The 21,844-nt window shown below is 41.4% G+C and overlaps 1 protein-coding gene across 1 annotated transcript in view; it reads left to right on the top strand.

Moving 5' to 3' along the window:
* The window catches only part of MNAT1 (MNAT1 component of CDK activating kinase), a 119,959-nt gene that overhangs the window by 43,394 nt on the left and 54,721 nt on the right, over nucleotides 1–21,844 (top strand). Inside the window, exons 4-6 of the mRNA XM_063159752.1 lie at nucleotides 1,577–1,680; nucleotides 5,573–5,713; nucleotides 11,283–11,408. Of these exons, the coding sequence (XP_063015822.1) occupies nucleotides 1,577–1,680; nucleotides 5,573–5,713; nucleotides 11,283–11,408 (371 nt within the window). The remainder of the gene's footprint in view (nucleotides 1–1,576; nucleotides 1,681–5,572; nucleotides 5,714–11,282; nucleotides 11,409–21,844) is intronic.

The raw sequence follows: 21,844 nt of genomic DNA on the forward strand, positions 1-21,844 counted from the left end.
GCTCCGCCATTTAGGACCTTCCTGTTTCTTCTCATCTCCATTTGCTCCTGGCATTGATTTATTGATGTTTCCTTCACTGCTCTCACCTGGTTTGCCAGCCTGAGCTACTTTTGGTTTGGTTTGCCTAGAACCCTCCTAAGGGCTCTTTTCTGCCGTGTTACCTGTGGGGAGGATGGAAGAAGGGAAATGATGTTCTCCAAACTGAGATGTGTGTTACCCTGATGAGTAACAGCAGACTTCATTCTGTTCCCTCTAGCAGCCTCATTGGTTCTTTATTCCCCTTTATTGTTACCTGTGGGGAGGATGGAAGAAGGGATAGGATGCTCTCCAAACTGAGGCGTGTGTTACCCTGCTGAGTAACAACACACTTCATGCTGCTTCCTCCTGTTGCCTCCAGCAGCCTCACTGGTACAAATGACTTGGCAGTGGTGCAGCCAGGCTTAGCTTGGCCCTGGTTTCCTAAAAACCTGGGAAAAGAGAACTGGACCAAAAGCTCCCAAGTGCCAGGCTGGTGTTTGCACAAGAACCTCCTTCCCTTCGGGCTGTGACACAGCGCGGTCACTGCGTGGCTGTTTCTTGTGGAGGATTTATCAATGGCTGCACAAATTTCTCTGCTGCCCTTGCAGGCAGGTGACAGAGCTCTTGGAGGCTTGGAGTGCTCTGTGCTGGCTCTGCTCAGTAGCTCTGAGGCCATGGGCATGAGCCCAGCATCACTCAGGGTGGGGATCACCAAGAGACTTCCCAGTGATAACGGGTTCAGTTGGAATTCACTTGACCCACAAGTGAACCAGTGACCCAGAGGTGAAGGGCTCAGGCATTGTATCAAATTACAAATCATCCAAACCATCTACATCTTTCAAGCTGTTGATTATAGAAACTGTTCAATTTCTTGAGATACCATGTGTAGATAATTGGGAATGTTGTGCTAAACTATGGAGCTTGCTGGCCGACCCTGCTTGCTCATAGTTACATGAGATATAGTCTGTCACCACTGAGAGACATCAAAAGAATGTCAGCTGACCTATTAATCTGCAAGCATCTGCAGATTCCTCATAATAAAGGTAATTGTACTTTGGTGCCTTTTAAGTTACCAAGCAATGTAAATTTTTTTGTGTACCTGAGAATTCAGTCACTGTAGTCCTTGTGCATTAAATATTCCCTAGGAAATGAAATTACTTAATTTCCATCCTTGTCTTCATATGGCTGTGTTTGATCTAATTTAATTTTATAGGAACCACCATGTTCTTAGCTATAACTGCTACTTGGAAAGGTCAGTGTTTTATGAATAGTATGATGATTATTCATGTATCATTACAGTGTCACAAAATGGGATGCAAGATTGAAATTTTAATCTCCTACAGATGTGGAAACCTACAGAAACTCTGCTGGCTTTTGTTGGAGTGCAGTGACTTAGCAGATTGTCTCTGTCTTTATATGGCATGTTTAAATAAGTTCTGTTACTGCAATGTTTATATTTGGCTAGAAGGGATACAGAGCATAAGAATAGTGTTTCTTTGTCATAGTCATGCATGCTGACCTAATACTTTTGCTTTCTGTCTTTATAATGTTTATGCAGTATTTAACTTGACCAACAATGTGGACTTGGAGAACACCAAAAAGAAAATGGAGCTGTATCAAAAGGATAACAAAGAAGTCATTCAGAAGAATAAGTTAAAACTGGTTAGTTAACTTCTCTCCCCTACAATTTTTATTCATTTGTTAAAGAATTAAAGGATTTGTGGAGTACTTTCTTAAAACAAACCAAAGCTGAAAGTGCTTACAGGGTTCTTTGTATTTAAATATTGAGGTTGAAATGTAGTTGTGCTTTATTTTGGGAAGGGCTGGAGGAGAGGGGCAGCAGCAGAGGCTGTGTGTAATACATCAGCAGGCATGTGTGCTGGCAGTGGCGTTGGACAATGGCCAGGAGAGATGAAGTTCATTCCTACACCAGGACAATCGTTCCTTTCTCATCTGAAGGAAAAAAGAAATCCAGACCCAGACATTATGAAGCTCCCAGGAGAGAGTTGTAAAATTGAGGCAAAACACAGGCCTGGTTTGTACAAAATTTGAAATGAAAGATGTTGAAACAAACATTAAAACTTTTGTTCAAGAGCTGATAACAGTAACATCAGGGATACTGTATATATAATCTGTATGCAAAACACAGGGTTCTTTGAAGATTCATTCATTAAATTATGGCTCACATATCATTTTGTTCTTTAAAAATAAACTTGCATGCATTTATTCCTGTAAGAAAAGTTTAATCTGTTAAATATTTTTTCAGCATAAAAATACACATTGTTATCAGTTCTTGAAGGAAAATGTCTGCCCAGAGTGTGACATAATAAAAGTTTGTGTTTGTAATCCAGTTGCACTAAGGACTTGCTTTCAAATCAGTAGGGGTGAAATCCTCACTCTCCTGAAGTCTGTGGCAAAACTCTGGGTGATTTCTTTAGCTCTAGGATTTCACAGGAGGAGATTGGAATCTGAAAAATGTTTGTTTGAACCTCTTCCTTTTAAAGGCAAGGAAATTTCCCTAGGGGTCCATCTCTGATCTGTTATCCTGTCTCTGACACTGTGCAATATCCTCTGCTTCAGAGCTTGAGGAGACCTGCCAGGGCTTTGGCTGTGTCTTATTTTACAGTGGAGCTGCAGCCTCTGGGGTCACAGTGGGAGCAGCTCTGCCTCAGCCCACCTTCCCTGCAAGGACAGGGGCTGGCTGCTGCTCTCAGGCACCTCTGTAATGCCCTGTACCCCCTCAAGCACTTCTGTTTGCTGTGCTCCACAGTCCTGCTCTGCTGGAGGCTGGGCAGGCCTGTGTGAATCCAGACTCACTGAAGAGCTGGAAACATTTCTGTTTTTTTTCTTTTTTAACATTTGAAATGTTCCTAATTTCTTTTTCAACAATTGAAACATAATAGATTTTACACAGTGGTTATTACAAAAACTGCATGATCTTGTCCATAAATTTCCCCCTCTCCTAAAAGCTGAAGGGTTGCTTATAAAAGCTGCTTTTCCTCTCCAGCTCCTCTTAGCAAGTTATGGAATGTCTCTAATCCATGTGTGGTAAAAGGTGTCCTCCTTTCTTGCTTAAACTTCTTATGGCCAGTCATTGTCCCTGCTTTCTTGTCTTAATTTTTTCTGTCCACTCTAATAGGTTGCTTCTGAGGGATGTAAATGTTTTCTGTCCCTCTTGTTTTTGTTACCCTTTGGCTGCTCCAGTGTGATTTGTGTTTGGCAGGCAGAAGGGGCCAGAATTGAATGCAGAGATCTTAATGCCTCTCATAGAGGAACTCTCTTTTCCCATTTCTGGTGGAAATACATTGATCCTGAGACTGTTCTTCTCTTGTAGTTTAGAAAAAAAAAAAAAGGTGAAGATCTTGGTGTTCTTGTAGTTATATATTTTTTAATATATATAGATATTTATATACACTTTTTATTTATAAAACCTTTCAACCTGACTGCAGCTTTTCCAGTGTTTCTCCCTTAAATATTTGCACTTCTCCAGTCATAGGGTAACTTGTTGCTTCCTGCTTTATCACTAGATGTTTAATTTCACTTTCTGCTTTGTGCAGTCTTGAAATAGTTGTGTCTGGATTCTGTGATGTGAATGTGCCTGTTTTCCTGATTATCCTTTCCTGAATGTGGCTACACATGATTTTACTTTGTATTTACTTCTTCACTTGTAGGCTTGAGTTTACAACAGGCTTCACTGTCATCATCTTTCCCTTCACATATTAGGACTATGTTTAGATTATCTTTAGTCTGGACACAACCCTTGCTGCCTACTGAACTCTTCTCTTTTACTGTTTAAAGAATTTGATCTGACATGTGATAATTCTTCCATTTTCCTGTAGTCTGCTCTGGTTTAGGTTTGTTTATCAGTTTACTTATTTCAGACCATAATTTTTCTGGGCTGTTTCTTCAGACTAGGTCTGTCAGCACTTCCCTACAAGTTTTCTTCTGTTTCAGTGCAAATTCCAGGCAGTCTTTAGAGATAAATGTGGAAGAGCCTTGGAATGTCTCAAACACCATGGGCTCTTCTGTCCTGTTGACCAAAACTAAATCCCTTAATTCTCAGACATAACCTCAGTTAGAAATTTGGGGATTTTCTTGTTTGTTTTTTCCCTTTCATGAAATGCAAAGGGAGCCCAATTCCAGGTGGTTGCTGGTTGGTGACCAGCTTTTACCAGTGTCACTGCACCAGTTACAAAATGGAAGCAGTTTCTGTTGGCTTGGGGGCAGGTGGTGACATCTCCCAGGAGTAACTGGGACCCACTGGCTCAATCTGTCTGGTGAAGGGATTTTTTTTTGGCAGATTCTGGCTTTTATTAGGTACCTGTGCCTTATGATATAACTTTATGATTAGAGCAAACTTTACTATTGTCTTGGCCTTGATAATGATCACAGAATCCTAGAAGAACTGAGTTGGAAGGGACCCACAAGGATTATTGGGTCCAGCTCCTGGCCCTGCACAGCACCATCCCCACCCTGTGCTGGCAAGCTCTGCCAGCCTTGGTGCTGTGACCATTGCCCTGGGAGCCTGCTCAGTGCCCAAACACCCTCTGGGTGAAGAACCTTTTCCTGATATCCAGCCTAAACCTCCCTTGACACAACTTCAGGCCATTCCCTTAGGCCTTGTCACTGAGCACCACAGAGAAGAGATCAGTGTCTTCCCCGTGATGTTCTGCTGAAACTCCTTTCATCAGTAAATCATCCATTTAAGTTCATGAAATTTTAATTATCTTGCCATTTTTACTGCATCTCCCTTTGCTTTAGTGTGTTAAATGGAGAAGATTTGGAAAACGTTTCCTGTATGTTTTTCCTTGTACCTTCTAGCAACCAAACTGACATTCTTTTGATCCACCTTCTTTATAAAATTGTTTAATCCTCTTATTTTCCTCTGTCTCTAAGCCTTCTTCTGTTTTTTTTTTATTTTCACTGTGATTTTCAAATACAGATTGCCTAATAGTTTGCACATTAAAAAGATCCTTGCCAAGAAATAGATCTGTAACAAGAACTTGTCTTTTTGTACTAGTAATCTTTCATTTCATCTCATGTCACATGTCTGCAATCCAGGTTATAGGAAAAATTCCTTATTTTCTAAAAATGTGACATTTTCACAGTTAATGCTTAATGATATAGGCTTTCCTATATATATATGTTTGTAATTTCTCATTTTTCTTCTGCACCACTGACGAGCACAGCGTGCTTTGCAAAGATGCAGCTGATGAGGGGGATCAGGAGCAGTATTGTGGGATTATGTTTTTGTTTATCCTACTTGCATCATTGAGTTATAGGATGTGTGGGAGCTGAGGGGGGCTCGCTTTAGAGTGAAAGTGGAGGGAAAACTCCTTCCCTGACATGTACGGAGTCAGATCTGACTCCAGCAAGCAGCGAGTTAAAAATCTTAACTTTACACTGGGCAGTGAGGAGGTAGAATAATCATCCATAATCACCTTAAAATTCTGCTTTAAAGGGTAGAATTTGGCTGCTTTCCCCTTGCCTGGGCCAGCTGGGGTCCCTGGTGGCTGTGGGGAGTGCTGGAGCTGATTTCTGATCTCCCCCTCAGACGCGGGAGCAGGAGGAGCTGGAGGAGGCCCTGGAGGTGGAGCGGCAGGAGAGCGAGCAGAGGCGCCTCTTCATGCAGAAGGAGGAGCAGCTCCAGCAGATGATCAAAAGGAAGAATAAACAGGCACTCCTGGATGATCTGGTGAGTAACAAAAGCAGAGGTTTTGAAAGCTCAATAGCATTGACATCCATCTCTATCACTGTGTGGAATTAACAGATCTGTCTCCCTTTCCCTGTTCTGTGTGTTTTGTGTTTCCATTCTCTCACCTGTTTATTTCAGTGCTGCAAACCACTCTGGTTTTAGTAAGCTAGGGGCTGGATGAAGACTGCTGCTGAGATTTGTGGCTCAGCTCTACCTCTGTTGGCTTGTTAAGCAGTTCTGAGGAGTGGCTGAGGTGTGTGGAAGCAAAAAGATCATCAGGAGGTGCTTCTTGGCTCAGCCACCTGTGCAGTGGAGAGCAGGGAACAGGAACCTCATGAGTTACCCAAGCATTGCTCAGCTCTTTTCAGTCAGAGCATCTAAATGATTGGTGGTTCCTTTCTATGCAAAAACTACTGTGACAGTGTTCACAGGGATCTGAGCAAGAGGGAAGAGATGAGGATCTGACTCCATGTTTCAGAAGGCTGATTTATTATTTTATTACATATATTACAGTAAAACTATACTAAAAGAGTAGAAGAAAGGATTTCATCAGAAGGCTGGCTAAGAATAGAATAGGATGGAATAATAACAAAAGCTTGTGGCTCGGACAGAGAGTCCAAGCCAGCTGACTGTGATTGACCATTAATTAGAAACAACCACATGAGACCAATCACAGATGCACCTGTTGCATTCCACAGCAGCAGATAATCATTGTTTACATTTTGTTCTTGAGGCTTCTCAGCTTCTCAAGAGAAAAAATCTTAAAAGATTTTTCATAAAATATCATAGCTACAAACTACTACAATGAAAAGTTTTCTGCCTTGAGTGTGTCATGTTCTCTTACTGCCACTTCTCCTGTGCAAGTTGCTCCTTTTGAAGTGAATGAAGTTTGTATAGACACACAGAGGAAAACTCAGACTGCTTTTGGAAATTGTGGTAATCTTGATTAATTTACTGATTCTGCATCTGAAATGCAATGATGTGTGGGCATAGAGAAACTCACTCAATGTGTTACATAAACAAGTTTCACATCTCAATTTTTTCAGTGCAAGAGTGTGTACAGATATGCACACACACACATTCACAAGTGTAATACCCATGAGGACAGTCTGTGTACACACAGCTTGTGTGTAACCTTGAGGGAAATCAGAAAAAAGAAGTATGTATGCATACATACACGTGTTCAGCTGTGTCAGTGTGGTTTAAAGCTGCTTGGCATATCCAAATGATATTTTCTCTTATATTAGTGCGTCTCAAACTAATACAGTGTCAATTCCTGCTTTGTAGTCTCAGTTCTTATTCATGATACAGATGGTTTTCTACTTTTCCTGAGAAAGCAGAGTTCCTCTTTGAGCCAGTGCAGAATGCACTGACATAGAGAGAGAATCTAAGTGAAATTTAGGAGTTTCAGGGACTCCTGAAGAGACAGATGCCTTTCTTCAAGCCAGGATTCCTGGCAACTTGTTACTGGTTTTCCTTCTGTAGGCAAAAGCAGAGATGAGCAGAAAGCTTCTTTAAAAACAAGTCAAGCCTGTATCTTTACATCCAGCAATCTATTTTCACCTTAAAGGTAAATGCTTTTACAGTCCACACAATTAGGAATAGTGGATAAAATAATAAAAACTCCACTATGAATTTGAATTTAATTTCTCAGAATATGGATTTGGAGTTTCTGACTTTTTAAAAACCTGTTCTAAAACACCTAACTGACTAGAGACCAGTGACTGATGTGTGGTTGTTTGTTTAATTTTTTTTCTAACACAGCATTTAGTTTTACTGGAAACCTTCACCAGGTGGCTTGCAGAAAGAATTGCTATAAATAACCCTTAAAACATGACTAAAATAAGTAGTTTTAACTGTTATTGCATATGAATTGCTATTAAAACAAATCCTAATATTCTAAAAACAATATAAAGGTGATTTTTAAAGGCTGAGGGAGGAAACTGCACAGTTTCAAGTTGTGTCTCTGTTTCTGAAGGGGTAGTGTCAACTTAAATTTGAGCCAAAACTAGTTTTGTAATATTTCTAAGGTTTATAAAACCAGCACTGAAGTGTTTGTCTAATGACTTACAAAGTCTCTGGGAAACCAGTGGTCATTAATCCTATGGTCTCTGAAATCTGAAAATGAAACTGATAATGAATAAAACTCAATTGAGAAATGCAGCAAAAGCCAAGCATAAGCAGCAGCAGTGTAAAGAATTAACTTAAAAAATAATCTTATGTCTGTGGTTGCTGGTTTTGTGCTAAACCAAAAAGGATTAATTTCTGGCTACAGAGATATTACTGGCTCTGCAGGATTGTGAGAGCAGAGGAAGGTGAGAATCTGACATTGGTTTTGAATCTTCTCCTTTGGACAGATCACTTGGTGTAGCCTACAGCCTATACCTACTGGATCTTGGTAATTTTTGTTTTCGAGTTTGCCTCTGTCAGTGGGCAACAAGAAAAAATTAAGGACACATTTTTTGTGTTGTACAAGTAGAGATGTGAGGTATTTTCCTTGTCAAGAAATGAATTGTACCTTTGGCGCTGAAATCTTACAAAGCTGCAGATCTCATGGAATCATGGAGATGTTTGGGTTGGGAGGGTCCTTGGAGATCATCCAATTCCAAACTCCTGCCATGGGGAGGGAAAGCTCAGAGCCCCATCCAACCTGGCCTTGAACATTGTCAGTGTTGGGGCATCCACAGCTCCTCTGGGCAGCCTGTGCAGGACCTCACCACCCTCTATAAAGAATTTCTTCCAGGGTCTAATCTAACCCTGCCCTCTGTCAGTTTGGAGCTATTCCCCTTGTCAGGCTGTTGTAAAGGGTCTCTCTCCATCTCTTTTGTCAGCTCCCTTCAGGAACTGGAAAGCCACAATGAGGTCACCCCAAAGTGTTCTCTTTTCAAGCTGAGCAATCCCAAAGCCCTCACCCTTTCCTCATGGGACAGGTGCTCCTTCCCTCCCACCATCTTGGTGGTTCAGGTCACTAGATGTGTTACTTATGGTGGTTTCATATGGAGGAAAGATCTCAGTTGTGTGCAGAAGTGTTTGAGAATGCTGTACCCTCTTCAAAGAGCTGATCATTTAAGTACTCCAGAGGCACAGAAAAGTGTTAGATATTCTAAATGTTGTGCAGTGTGCCCTGGTTTGTGGCCAGCCTGGGGAGTGCAGGGGCTCCTGCAGAAAGGACCAAGCTCCATGAACCCATCCTTGGCTGGGAACAGGGAGGGAAAGGCCAGTGGGAAGTGCTGGAGACATCAGCAAGGCATCAGGGGGACCCAGGCTCTGCAGGGCACTGGAAAAGCAGTTTGGTCCTTTTTGCCTCCCTAATTAGGCAATTTCTGTGTTACCTGCATTGTAGGTTACCTCTTTTTACAATAGAATCTCTCACTTTAAAGCACAAGACCCTTTTGTGACTTATTCTTGCAGTCTCAAATGCACTTTGTGCATCACTGGGAGAGCTGTATGAGTGTTTTATTTTGGGTTGTTGTTTGTTTGGGGATTTTTTTTTTTAACCTTGGATAATCCAGGCTGAGTAAAATATGAAAGCACTTTCTTTATGCGCTGTACAAACTCTCTCACATGCATACAGAGGATTCTAAGATGATCTCTTGTGTTTTATGAGACTTGCACTTTCCTCTCCAACTGCCCATAATTCCCAGGCGTGAGCACAATGGGAGAGGATCAGGTTTTCCCTGGACTGTGGCATAGTTTACAGCCAGGCAAAGGCATTCAAGAGGTCAAATCCACACTTTCACCAGAACCTCAAGGGTTTTGAGACAAATCTTCCAGAAATTGTTGTGTAGAACCAGCTTTGTTCATAGTGTGGACAGTTTGTTTTCCCATACAGAAAATTGCTGGTATGGATAAACACAGGGTTGGAAGTTCCACGTGTGTTAATAGTTAACAGAAGGGCTCTGGGCATATTCAGAAGGACAAACAATCAGGATGTGGTGCCTTGCTGGCACACTGTGGCCTTCCCACAGTTGTGTAATCTGGTTACTGCTCATTGTGTGAACTCCTGAGAAGTTGGTTAAAAATTGGCTTCCTTGAATCATTTTATTAGAAATGCAGTGAGTGTTTAAGGAATATGAATGACAAAATGAACAGGAGACTGCTTTCCACTCTTCCCTTCTCCCCCAACGTGTTAAATCTGGTCATTAAAAAAATTTAACATCTTTAACCTCTGCTGACAGCACATGCTGCTGCATGCAGGTTAGAGATGTACAACACTTGAAAGAAGCAGACTCTGAACTTTACATTTGTGGTCCAGTTGTCTCCAGTTGTACAGAAATTAGATGTCTCTACAATTTGGGTTTTTAGCATCTTCCCTCCCTCCTCCCAGCTGATCACAGCAATGCAAGTAGAAATCTGTACTTTAGATGTTGTATTTGTGATTCTGGAGCAGATCTTGTCTTGTGGGATTTTTCTGCTTTTATCTTGCATTCTAGTGGCAAGGCAAAGGGAGTGTAATAAAATATAGAGAGGGAAAAAGACTGGAGAGTGATGTGAAAGATCATGACTGTTCTTCATTATCACTTCAGAGGGTTTCTCTAGGTACCATCAAAACAGCAAGGCATCTTGTGGCATTAAAAACATCCAACTGCTTACCTTCAACTGAATAATGAAAAAATCACAGTCCTGTTAATAAAATCTGCTTGGTTTTGTGAGTAACAAATTAGTTCATAGTTCAATATTTGCTTGGCTCCTTGAAACAGAAGGAAATGTGATCTGTGAGAGCTTTAGGAATAAAATCCTGTGCTAGAGCAGTTCAGGAAGAATCTGTCTGAACTTCTTCCCTGCTCTCAGCTTCATGGCAGTTCTAGCCAGGAATTCTCAAGGATTTCTGTGTGCATGTAGATAGTCACATTAGTCTCTTAGAAAATTACTTAGCCAATAATTTCCTGACTCTCTTAAAAATACACTTCCATATATGTATGCTAATAATCATTCTGTCCTGACAGTTTAAGTAATTCATTTGCTTAACTATTCATTTTACTACTTTTTATGTGTATATATGTATATATATTTAAAAATTGGCTGGCCTCCCTAAAAATAAGTTGCTGAAGGAGAAAATAAATATGCTGTTGGTTGCACTCACAATAGTGCCATTGTGCAGAGCAGAGCAAGGATCATTTCCAAACGGCCTCAGGTGAAATCTAATGGGAAACAATTTCAAACTGGTCTGAGTTCATTGGGAGAAAGAATGTGTCTTAGATAAACATCTGATGCAAGTTATACTGCTCAGTATTATTCCTTCTCTGATTAAGTTCCAATTTTTTTTTATTTTAATAAATATTGTTGCATTGGCCAGTTGGAATAAGGAGCCTGTTATATTGTCTTTAATGTGGATTCTATAAAAATGGTTGTTTGCAGGTTATTCTGATTTATGGGGCTGCTGCAGCTTTTTCTTTTTACTGAAAATGATCCTTTTCTGTAAACTGTTGCTGAGGAAGAGGATACTTGGGATTCTGCTGTTCTCCTAGTGATGGCCTTGCAGCCACAGCTTGCAGTTTGGAAGAATGTGCAGTGTTAATTAATATTTGTTTTGGTCTAGGACTCAAATTTATTCCTCATATATTTACAGGAGAGCTCTGATCTTCCTGCCTCTCTGCTCTTAGCTCAGCATAAGGACAGATCTACTCAGCTAGAAATGCAGCTGGAAAAACCCAAACCTGTCAAACCAGTCACGTTTTCCACTGGCATCAAAATGGTAAGATTTGCTTGTTTGGTTTTTTTAATGCATTTCAGAAGATCAAGGAGTTCCTCATATGAAATTCAGAGGTTGCTTAAACCTGAGTTGCATGTTACATGAAATAGACTGTTTGCTTCCAATTAAATAAGTAATTAGGAATTAATTAAAGAATTTCATCATTGTGTTAGTTGGGATATTGTGATGACCCACCCAGCAGGGTCATCACAAATATATGGAACACTTTCATTGTGTAGTTGTCAAAAAACAAACTGTACCTCTCTCCCTGTGAAGTTCTGGTGTCCTTGAATTATTTTTCTTGTTTGTGTACCAATTCTGGAAGTTGAAATTTTTGAAGTTCAAGAATCATCTGCATTTTCTTCAGATTTTATTTTGAACACTGGAGTAATCTGTGAGTATGAGACTGACAGACTAGAAAATGATGCCAAGGTTAAGGACTCTATTTTGATTGTTATTTGGCTTTGGGAAGCAACAAATATTTTTGCAAATGTGTCATTTTTGCAAATGTGTCACCTTAGGGTGGCAGCTGAAGATCTCTCAGCATTCCTGTTCTGTATCATGACATGGCACAGGCACACACCAGCCTCAGTACATAAAAGTAAAACTGGGGGTGGGAGCACCAGTGACTGATTTTTTTCTGCACCTTGCTGGTTTTCTGCTTTGTATTGTTTTAAATCTCTTTTTATATTTTTTTAAAATCCACTTTTTTTAGACTTTGTGTTTTAGAATAGATAATGGTGAACTGAATGTCTTGAAAATAGCCAACACTCTCTACTCTCCTCAAGAAACCAAGAAGTCAGCAAAGCAAACATCTGTGCATCAAGCTAGTTTCCTATCAGTAATCAATTTATTTTTGCCATGAATATTTGTGCTGTGTTCATTATCTGTTCAAGTGTTCACAGTGTGGAAGCATTTGCAGCTTATTTTGCCAAAAGCAGTGCCAGTTTTTGCAAGGCTGTGTGGATTGTTTTCTTGTTTTCCTGTGGTTTAAATTGATATTCTTCCTATTTCTTTTAAAATCTAACAGTCTGGGGGAGATTGATATGCTTTGTGAGAGATTTTCTGTCTGTGTAGAAAAATCAGTGGACAGAAAATGCCTCTTTTTCTGTTTAAAAAATACTCTGTCTGCATGGCTGTACTTCTCGCTGTTAAAATATATTGTCAGAATTTCTTAAAGCTGTGTCTTTTCTGTGGGCAAAGGAAGATCAGCTGATGTATGCTGTGAGGACAGTGGAAGTATTTTCTAATTTGTTCAAAAATGAATATTAAATGCAGTATGTGGTAAATTAATATTGAATGCAGTATGTGGTAGTGGACATTTGAGATCTGCAGCCCTAAGTAAATTTCATCCAGGAATGATGAAAGACTTGGATGAAGAGATTTCCAGCAGCAGGACATTTAAATCCTAATGTTTGGAATAATAGGGGATATGCCAGATAACTAATTGCTAATTCATTACTGTTCAGAAAATGTGAATAGCTAAATAATTTAATTTGTTCAATCCCAGGAAACAAAAATTTCCTCACCCTGATTGATCTTAGTCCTTAATTGAAAAAGAACAATTTAATTGTACTTATTTCTATGAATGTTTTTAAACAGTCAAGTTAAGGATAGAAGTATTTGAAGTTGGTGACTACTATTTATGGGAAATGGATTGCATCAAAACCAACAAAATTACAGGTTTTGCTTAGAAAGATAAATGTATCCTTATTTTCTTTACAGGTGCTTGGTTTATTTATTACATGACTTAAAATAAATAGAAATTTTATTACACAATAATAACAATATTGATACTCTGAACAATAAATGAATGAAGTGTCTAACTTTGTAATTTTTGAAGAAGTTGGTTCCACAGCCTGGGAGTGTTTCTCTGGGTGTTCTGCTAGGAGGCAGCTCAGTGCTTGGAAGCAGATGTTGAATTTCTGTGGATATGTGCAAATTGGCATTTACAGGGTTGCTTTGACTAACTGGCCTCATTTGAATGACATGTGTTTTAATAAGGCTAAATGCAAAATGAGAAATAGAAGAGTAAATAAATCCCCAGGCTGGTCAGGCTCTGGGAAGAGGATTTGGATGTTTAGCTAAGCAAGTAAACCAGTTTGACCCTCAGCCACAGTGTGTGGGGGGCCTTGGGTATGTGAATATTCCAGCAATAAATAGGAAAGGACTTCTCCTGAATGCAATATTGGGAAGATGTTGGACTGCAGAGTTCTGCTGGCTGCATTTTGAGTGCAAAAATCAGAAAGAATATGAAGAGGAGCCACAAAAGTCCATTCAAAGGTAGAAAATCTGCTGTGTGCTGCGTTGTGCCTCTGGTTGAGGAGGTGCTTCAGGGATGACTCAATTTACACTGAGTACCTCCTTAGCACAGAACATGCCAGCTCTGAGCAGTGCAGCATTAAATGTAGTTAAACAAATGCCATCTAAATAGGAACTGAAGGAAGGAATAAGACCTAAAGTTCACACAATGTTCTGCTGGTTAATTGGCCTCACTGTTAAAATTGGCTCTGGCATGCCACAAAATCTCAAATTCTTGATGTTGTCAGATTAGGATTGGGGCGCATCTTGGAGAGTTGCTGTAGTTATCAAATGCAAGTTTGCTGGCCTTAGAGCAGGGTTGGTTTTGTGAAAAGCAGTTGTGCTCACTGCACATGATCCACGAGGGTGGGTTCTGTGGCAGTGTCAGGTGAGTTCCCAGCTCGGGACACGCTTGTTTGCCAGGCTGAGTGTTTCCCTGAGAACCTGAGGCGCTCAGTGCGCTCCTTGTGCGTAGGTGCCCGCGTGAGGTGGGTGGAGCTGTTCTTGTGCTCTTTGTGGCTGCTTTGGCTTTGTTCCCCTCTGAACCATGGGGTTCACACCACTCCTGTTGGTGGGGCAGCTCGAGGGGAGCACTGAGAATTTCTTATGAAATGTAGTTCTAATTAATGCTCTGGCACAAGAGTCCTGCAAATTCAGGACATTTGTGTGAAAAGTCTGGATTGTGCCCGCTGTCAGAGGCTTCGCAGTGCACATTTAATGAATCACTATAACCCTTCCCCAAGGCTTTTATTTTTTCCTAATAGTTTGGCCAATGACCTTTTCTGATGGGTGTTCTCCTCTACTTTTGTTTCAAAAGAAGGGAAGCCAGATAGAGCTAGCTGAGCTGCTGGCTGATCCAGAGCTGGTGTTTACACAAAGGCTATGGAAATATGCCACTTGTGGCAATCCACTGGGGTTTTTTTTCAGCTTGAACAGGAGTGTTTTTCCTTGGTCAGAGATGTTCTTCTGCCTGACTGCTAATCAGACATGTTTCTTGGTGTCTGAGGTAGGAGCATGTCCGTTCTAGTCTCCTGGGCAGTGCTCAAGGAAGTTGGCTCATTTAAGGTGTCATTTTAGTGCTGGGAGTTCCTTGGCTTGCAGGGGGAGGAGGGAATGTCTTTCTCTTGTTAGCTAAGCAAGAGCATCCCCTATAGCATGAGGCAGACAAATAGCTCATGGGCACAGGGTCTCCTTCACTTTTCCTTTTGTGGAATTCCTTTTTTTTTTTCCTCCTTTCAAGTGGAAACAGCTTTTCCTCTGTAGTCTGCTCTTTAACTTTTCCAGTAAGTTCTACCCTCTGTGCACAAAGCTTAAGTTCCAAAACAATCTGTTTGATTTACCTCTTTGAGTAGGAGGAGATAGTGCTGCCAGGCTTTTTTCCTTTCATGTTCATCATATTAAGAAATATACTTTCAGCACATCTGAATATTGTAAAACAATTTTATTAAAGCCCATCTCCAGTTAGGGTAAAGCTACAAAACAAACTATAGCAATCTTAATTGCTGCAGTAGTGCTAAAAATGAGATTTCCTGTCAATTGTGATACTTCAGACTTAAGCAGCTGTCAAAAAGAGCACAGTTGTCTGAAATGAATTATGTTTCCATCATTTCTAGGGCTTGTCAGGAGGTGCAAAACAAGGTCTGGCAAGAGAACCATTCTGTTTCTTGGTGAATGTAATGACCATTTCTGGTGGTCAGGTAGCTTTCATGTGGAGCTCATTTTAAGGTGCAAAAGAGATGGTCTCATGTATTGCAGACAAATGGCAGTTTGCAAATGCAACAGGAATTAATTGTTTTACATGAATTTAGTTTCCTTCCTATGTCTAGTGTTTACAGTACTGTAGAAGGCTTTTCTAGGTCTGTGCTTTACCTCAGCATTGTGGTTAAAAATGCATAGAAGTGTGGATGTATTTAAGTCCTCCTGAATTTGCTGAACTGAGAGCACAGAACCTTTGAGTCCATGGCCCAGCTGTTTCTGTGTTTGTAGAAAATCTGAGTGCCTTAGACTGGCTCAGCTGATGCCATCTCCAGCACATTTCAGGCTGTCTGTCTCTTTTCTTTTCCTTCCAGTTCTCTAATGTTTTTTTTTTCATTTTCAAGAAAAGAAATATTACAGAACTGGAAGGACTGTCCTGGACTTCCCCCAGCTTCCCAGGACACTTAGCCTCTAGTGCTGGTATTCTTGGAGTAATCTCATGCAGTTAAAAACTCAATTACCTCTAATTGGATTGCCCAAAAATGCTGGAAAACAACATAGGTGTCCCTTGGTTTGCTCCTGCTTGGGAAAGTTTGCATTTTATACCCAAATAAGTCAGAATTAATGTAATGCATCATAGCCCTTCCAATTCTTATCGTCATTTTTGTTTTATTACTTAATAGCAGTGGGAATATTTATTAATAGAACTATTAGTGCAGAGTGCTTTACCGTGACCAGGATGGTCCCCAGCCCAGTGAATTTGCAGTTGAAATAGATGTGTGAGGAAGGAGGGGAGGGGAAGCAGATGGCCAGAGGGGATGTTCTCACCCAGGATTAGCCAGCAGAGCAGTGCAGGAAGGAGGAATAGGATCCAGCCCTGCTGAATTCCTCAGCCGTGGCTCTTCCGCCGAGCCGGGCTCCATCTCCTGTCAACAGCACCCCTGAATGGCAGCGAATTAACAGTGAAATATCTGCTCCAGCTTCTGCTTCCCTGTCCAAATCACAGCAGCAGTGTTAAATATAACTTTGTGGCTCTGAATATTGCCCAGATTTATTCCAGTTCTTGCAGTTTCAGATTATTGGTAGCTGGATGCTGGGGAGAGCAGCCAGAGGTTGCAGGAGGGAGCAGTTGTAGCACCAATATTTCAGAGGAGTGGATTTGTGTCAGGCACAGGATGTCTAGGACACCTCAGGAATGTGTGTTACCACTAAGCTGCACATAACAAGTGTTAGGGAAGAGATTTTGTGCAGTCTTACACTTGCAGTATTATTCTGAAGGGAAATAATGTTCTTATTTTACGTTATGTGGAGCTGTTTCTTTTAAAACATTGACCTCATCAGCTCAGGTCAAATTAACTGTTCTTTATTATTGCCTTTTCCTGCAATATTGCTTCCTGTGCAAACAACTGCTCCTGTTTTTCAGTCTGTTTCTTTTATAGCTCGTGGAGCAATTATCCAAAATCCTGTTCCAAACTCAAAAAAGTCTGTCAAAATACCCTTTTTAATCAATTGTGCTCCTTCAAAGTTGCTCAGACACAGGCCAGGTACTCTGAGGTAAGTGAGGTGCATGTCACACTGTGGTTTAGGCTACAGCTATTCTGCAGCTCCTGAGGGGGCCTTGCTTTGCCAATTCTTACTGCTCTGGTTTGCTTGGTTGGTTTGTTAGATTTGGTGCAGTGTGTTTTAGTGTGTGTGGGTTTTTTTGGGTGCTTTTAGTTTTTGCCTGAAGTTAAAAAATAAAGCAATCAAGGCTTCCTTCACTGTTAGCTCAGCTGGTGTATCTTCAGACTGGAACTGTTCAGATGGAATTGATTTCTTTGAGATGAGTGCCAGTTTGAGTTTAATTGGTATTTTGGTTTTAATCTTTCTTTGGCTCATACCACGCACATTTCTCTTTTACAGCTGTGTGGAATGTTTCCCTCTTTGCAACTCTTGGTAGTTTAGAATCACAGCAAAATTACAGCACTTATTTTCAAGAGTAACTAGTGGGTTTAGGCATATAGATCCTTTTAGAATAGGTATATTTCTTTAGAGAATGTGCATGTAAAGGTAAAATTTCCAGTGGCACTGAGCATTCTGTGTCTGTAGCTGTGTCCCTGCTCAGACACTCTGGGCTCAGTGTCAGGAGCAGAATCCCTTTCCCATTTCCAAATGCCCCAGTCAGGGGAGTCGCAGCACTTTGCAGAGGGTCTCTGATGGAGGTTTACAGGGAAGCAGCATTCCTGCCAAGCAGCTTCCCTGGAGCAGAGACTCACAGGGGTGCAGGCAGCCCTGGGACAGGCGGGATTGTGCAGCTGCTGAGCACCATTTCCTGATTCATTCCTATCAGAGTGTACATTGCATATTGCTTCAGCATTGAATTTTTGTCTGCAGTAACAGTGTCTTGTTTTTAACAATGAGCATTGATTTGCTAAGGAGGATTTCTGAATATTTGTATCACTATTTCTGAAGAGAGGAAAAAGAAATCATGGTTGCTGGATCTCTACCATTTCTCACAATATGTAGATATAAAATTCAAATATATAAACTGAAGGACATCAAATATGCTGGAAGCTCTAACTCAAGTTAGGATTAACATGCTGGATTTAAAAAGTAATCCACAGTCCTGTGACCCACCTACTGCTCCCTTAATCTCCTAAGTTTATAAACACAGTATGACTGCAACTTCCAAGTAGCTTGATGGAAAATGATTAGTAGTAGTAAATACATTTGTCATACTAAATCTCTAACCCTCTGTTTAAATAGAGATGTTTTGTTAAGAGTCAAGCACATACATGCTGAACTGTGCTTTGAGTTTCTGAACTCTGGTTTTGAAGTGTATGCCAAATAAACTTTATTTAAGTGATCTATCATCAGAATGCTTCCTGTGCACTCCAGCCCATGGACTGAAGTCTGAAACATTAATTGGGTTCTGGCCTTACTAAGTAATTACTGTTATATCAAAGTGCATAAACATTCAGCACATGATGTTGACTTAATGAATTTTGTTCTTCATGTTGGTAAGAAAATGTTTCTGGAGGAAAGAAGGCAAAGTAAATGACAGTATTTGTTATTTCTCCTCCCTTCATTTACACAGCAATGGCCTTGGAAAAGGAGACTGTCTTTTGAAAATGCAGTGCTGTGTCTCCCCATAGCTCTCTGCAGGATTTTAGTTTGGAAGGCCTTAGGAAATATGCTGTAGTTGAAATTAAGCTGTTTGGTGGACAGACATAATCAGAACTGCTTGACTTGATTCTTTTTTATGGTTGGGCTCTCTGATACTGCTCTGTTAAAATAATATTTGTTCATTTGCTTTAAGGCTCCTTTACATGGCTAAAGCAGCACATGTTTATGTACACATATTAATATAAATACAAATTAGACCCATAAGTTTGCACAGCTGTAATGACTGGAATTTAGTAAATGAAATAATGCCAGCAGTGTTAATTGAACAGGAGTGAATGGCATGACCAATGTGCTTGTTAGCTAAAGTGTCTGTGGCCAGCAGTGGAGCGGATCTGTGCTTTGGCTGTCACTTTTTGGAATGGAGCTATTCTTAGGGTTTTTAAAAATTATCTCTTTTTTTTTTTTTTTTTTTTTTGTGTGTGAGTTGTTCTTTTTTTTGTGTGTTTTTTTTGTTTGGGTTTTCATTCTGTTTTGTTTGTGATTTTTAGCGTCCTGTTTGATTTTTGGAGTTGCCCAAGAGCTTATTTGCGCACCTGACTCTTCCCCATCCTTTTTCAGAGGTCATTTCTGTGACATGCAGCATGTTCTGGTCCCGTGGAAAGGCTCACAGGGAGAAGGGAGGCTGCTGGAGGAGTTCAGCCAGGTGATCATTTGCTTCCTTGCCTGTGTGGGAGCAGGCACTGGGACAGAACAGCAGGAATGGGCTGCAGGCCCTCATGTAGGATGCCCAGATTGCATCCCGAGCAGCAGCCAGACCTGCCACCAGCTAAGCTAGCACAAAGACACGTTGTAGAGCAATCTAAAGAAAATGCCATTTAAATCAGCCTGAGATCCTCCTGTTTCTGGCTCTTACAGCTCTGAATGTACCTTTGCTTGAGTAGGTGTTACTGTGAGCAATAAGGAGGGATCTGACTGAAAGAAAGAAGGTGGCTGAGAGGAGAGTCCAAAAAAACAGCTGGCAGGGAAATAAAGAATAATAAAAAATTTCTCAATCATTGTTTGTTTTGGAAAGATCGTGCTTTAAGCACATGGAAATACTTTACACATTTGAGAAGTGCTGACTTCCTACATGCCTTGTGAAGGAACAGCAAATCATTCATATAATGTAAACACATTTATAGATTGTTCCAATATAATTTTTTTTCAGTGCTGCTGTTCTTTTTAACAAGATACAATTCAGTGCATACATGCTCTTTTGATGCTATACTTTGGCCAAGAGTTGCAAACATCATAAACATTAAATATTGGAGTTTGTGCTGAATGGATGTTGCCAGGTTACTGAACCACACTTTTAATGCAAAAAGTTGTTAAACAGTGCTGTTTGATGCACTGTTTCAAAGTAAACCCATGAGAAAGTAGTGCTGGAGTGAAACAGAAAGAGATAACTTGTCCAAAATTGCAAGTATAAGCATTATGTCTTACAGAGATGATAAAAAATGGGAGTGGACAAAGTCCACTCTGTGAGGGTGGAATTTTAAATCAGGGAAGAAAAAATAATAAAAAGAGAAGCTGTGGTGTCAGAATTGCAGCAGGTACTTATGAAATTGTATAATCATAGTGCTGGTCTTGAGGGTCATGGGGTCCTTCCCCTTGCCATGAGGCAGGGCCAGGGGCACTTCATGGCAGGATCTGTCCCAACCTGTTCTGAGAGACCTCCTGAGAGGGGGGCTCTGCAATCCTGGCCTCTGGTAACACTTACTGCCCTTGCATTTTAGGGGAAATTCAGCAGCTGTGTGTCCTTGACCTGATACAAGCTCATTTTCTACCTATGTACATGGCAAAAGTTCTCTACCCCTTTGTGGGAGCTTCTTAAGTCCTTGAGGATGACTATGTAAAGAGGACTTTACAGAACTAAATGTTTTAGAATTTAGATCTTAAAAAATAGTTCAGGCACCTTAATTGTCATTTAATAATAAAATCATTGATTTCTTCTGGAGATGGTTGGTAGACTGTCTCTACTCTTACAGGCTGGATGTGCAAAAGCATTCAGCTGAGGACTTTTAAAAGAGGAAAATTCTTTTAAAGAGAGCAGCAAGAACATTTAAAGAACTACAGTAAGATCACTGAAGTGTTTGAAGCCATTTAGGGAAGCTGTAGTACATTTGTATATGTGCACAGAAGTACGTGTGACCTTCCTGCCATGATCCATTTTTTCTTAGCACTTGTCTGCATCTGTGAGAGCATCACATGTTTGCTTCTAATCCTTTCTTCTGTTGCTGCTGATCAAAGCAGTTCTGTCATTCCTTCATCTTCTCTGTTGTGTACCTGGAGGAGCCCTGGTGACCTGAGTGAGAGCAGGGCTGGTGGCTTTGCAGTGACCTGCAGTGAGAGCAGGGCTGGTGGCTTTGCAGTGACCTGGAGTGAGAGCAGGGCTGGTGGCTTTGCAGAGCCCTGCAGTGAGAGCAGGGATGGTGGCTTTGCAGTGACCTGAGAGCAGGGCTGGTGGCTTTGCAGAGCCCTGGAGTGAGAGCAGGGCTGGTGGCTTTGCAGTGACCTGGAGTGAGAGCAGGGCTGGTGGCTTTGCAGAGCCCTGGAGTGCAGGGCTGGTGGCTTTGCAGTGACCTGAGAGCAGGGCTGGTGGCTTTGCAGTGACCTGAGTGAGAGCAGGGCTGGTGGCTTTGCAGTGACCTGAGTGAGAGCAGGGCTGGTGGCTTTGCAGTGACCTGAGTGAGAGCAGGGCTGGTGGCTTTGCAGAGCCCTGCAGTGAGAGCAGGGCTGGTGGCTTTGCAGTGACCTGAGTGAGAGCAGGGCTGGTGGCTTTGCAGTGACCTGCAGTGCAGGGCTGGTGGCTTTGCAGTGACCTGCAGTGCAGGGCTGGTGGCTTTGCAGTGACCTGAGTGAGAGCAGGGCTGGTGGCTTTGCAGAGCCCTGCAGTGCAGAGCAGAGATGGTGGCTTTGCAGAGCCCTGGTGACCTGAGTGAGAGCAGGGCTGGTGGCTTTGCAGAGCCCTGGAGTGGAGAGCAGGGCTGGTGGCTTTGCAGAGCCCTGGTGACCTGAGTGAGAGCAGGGATGGTGGCTTTGCAGAGTCCTCTGAGCCAGCACTCAGCTGGGCCATGTCTGTTTGTCCTGCTCTGACAGACTTACCTATTAAAGCACATGTGCGCAGCCTTACCTCCCAGCCTGGTTTCACTCCTGGTTATTGCATTTCTCCATGAACCAGAATCCATTTGTCCATGTGGAGTGTGTTGATCTCACAGCACAGTTAAAAGATCTCCCATATGCCTGAATTTTCTTCCTTCCCTCTTCTCATGGCTACTTTCAGACAAATTTTGGGTAAA

Source organism: Melospiza melodia, chromosome 6 (genome assembly GCF_035770615.1).
Source record: "Melospiza melodia melodia isolate bMelMel2 chromosome 6, bMelMel2.pri, whole genome shotgun sequence".
In the NCBI taxonomy this organism is placed as follows: Eukaryota; Metazoa; Chordata; class Aves; order Passeriformes; family Passerellidae; genus Melospiza; species Melospiza melodia.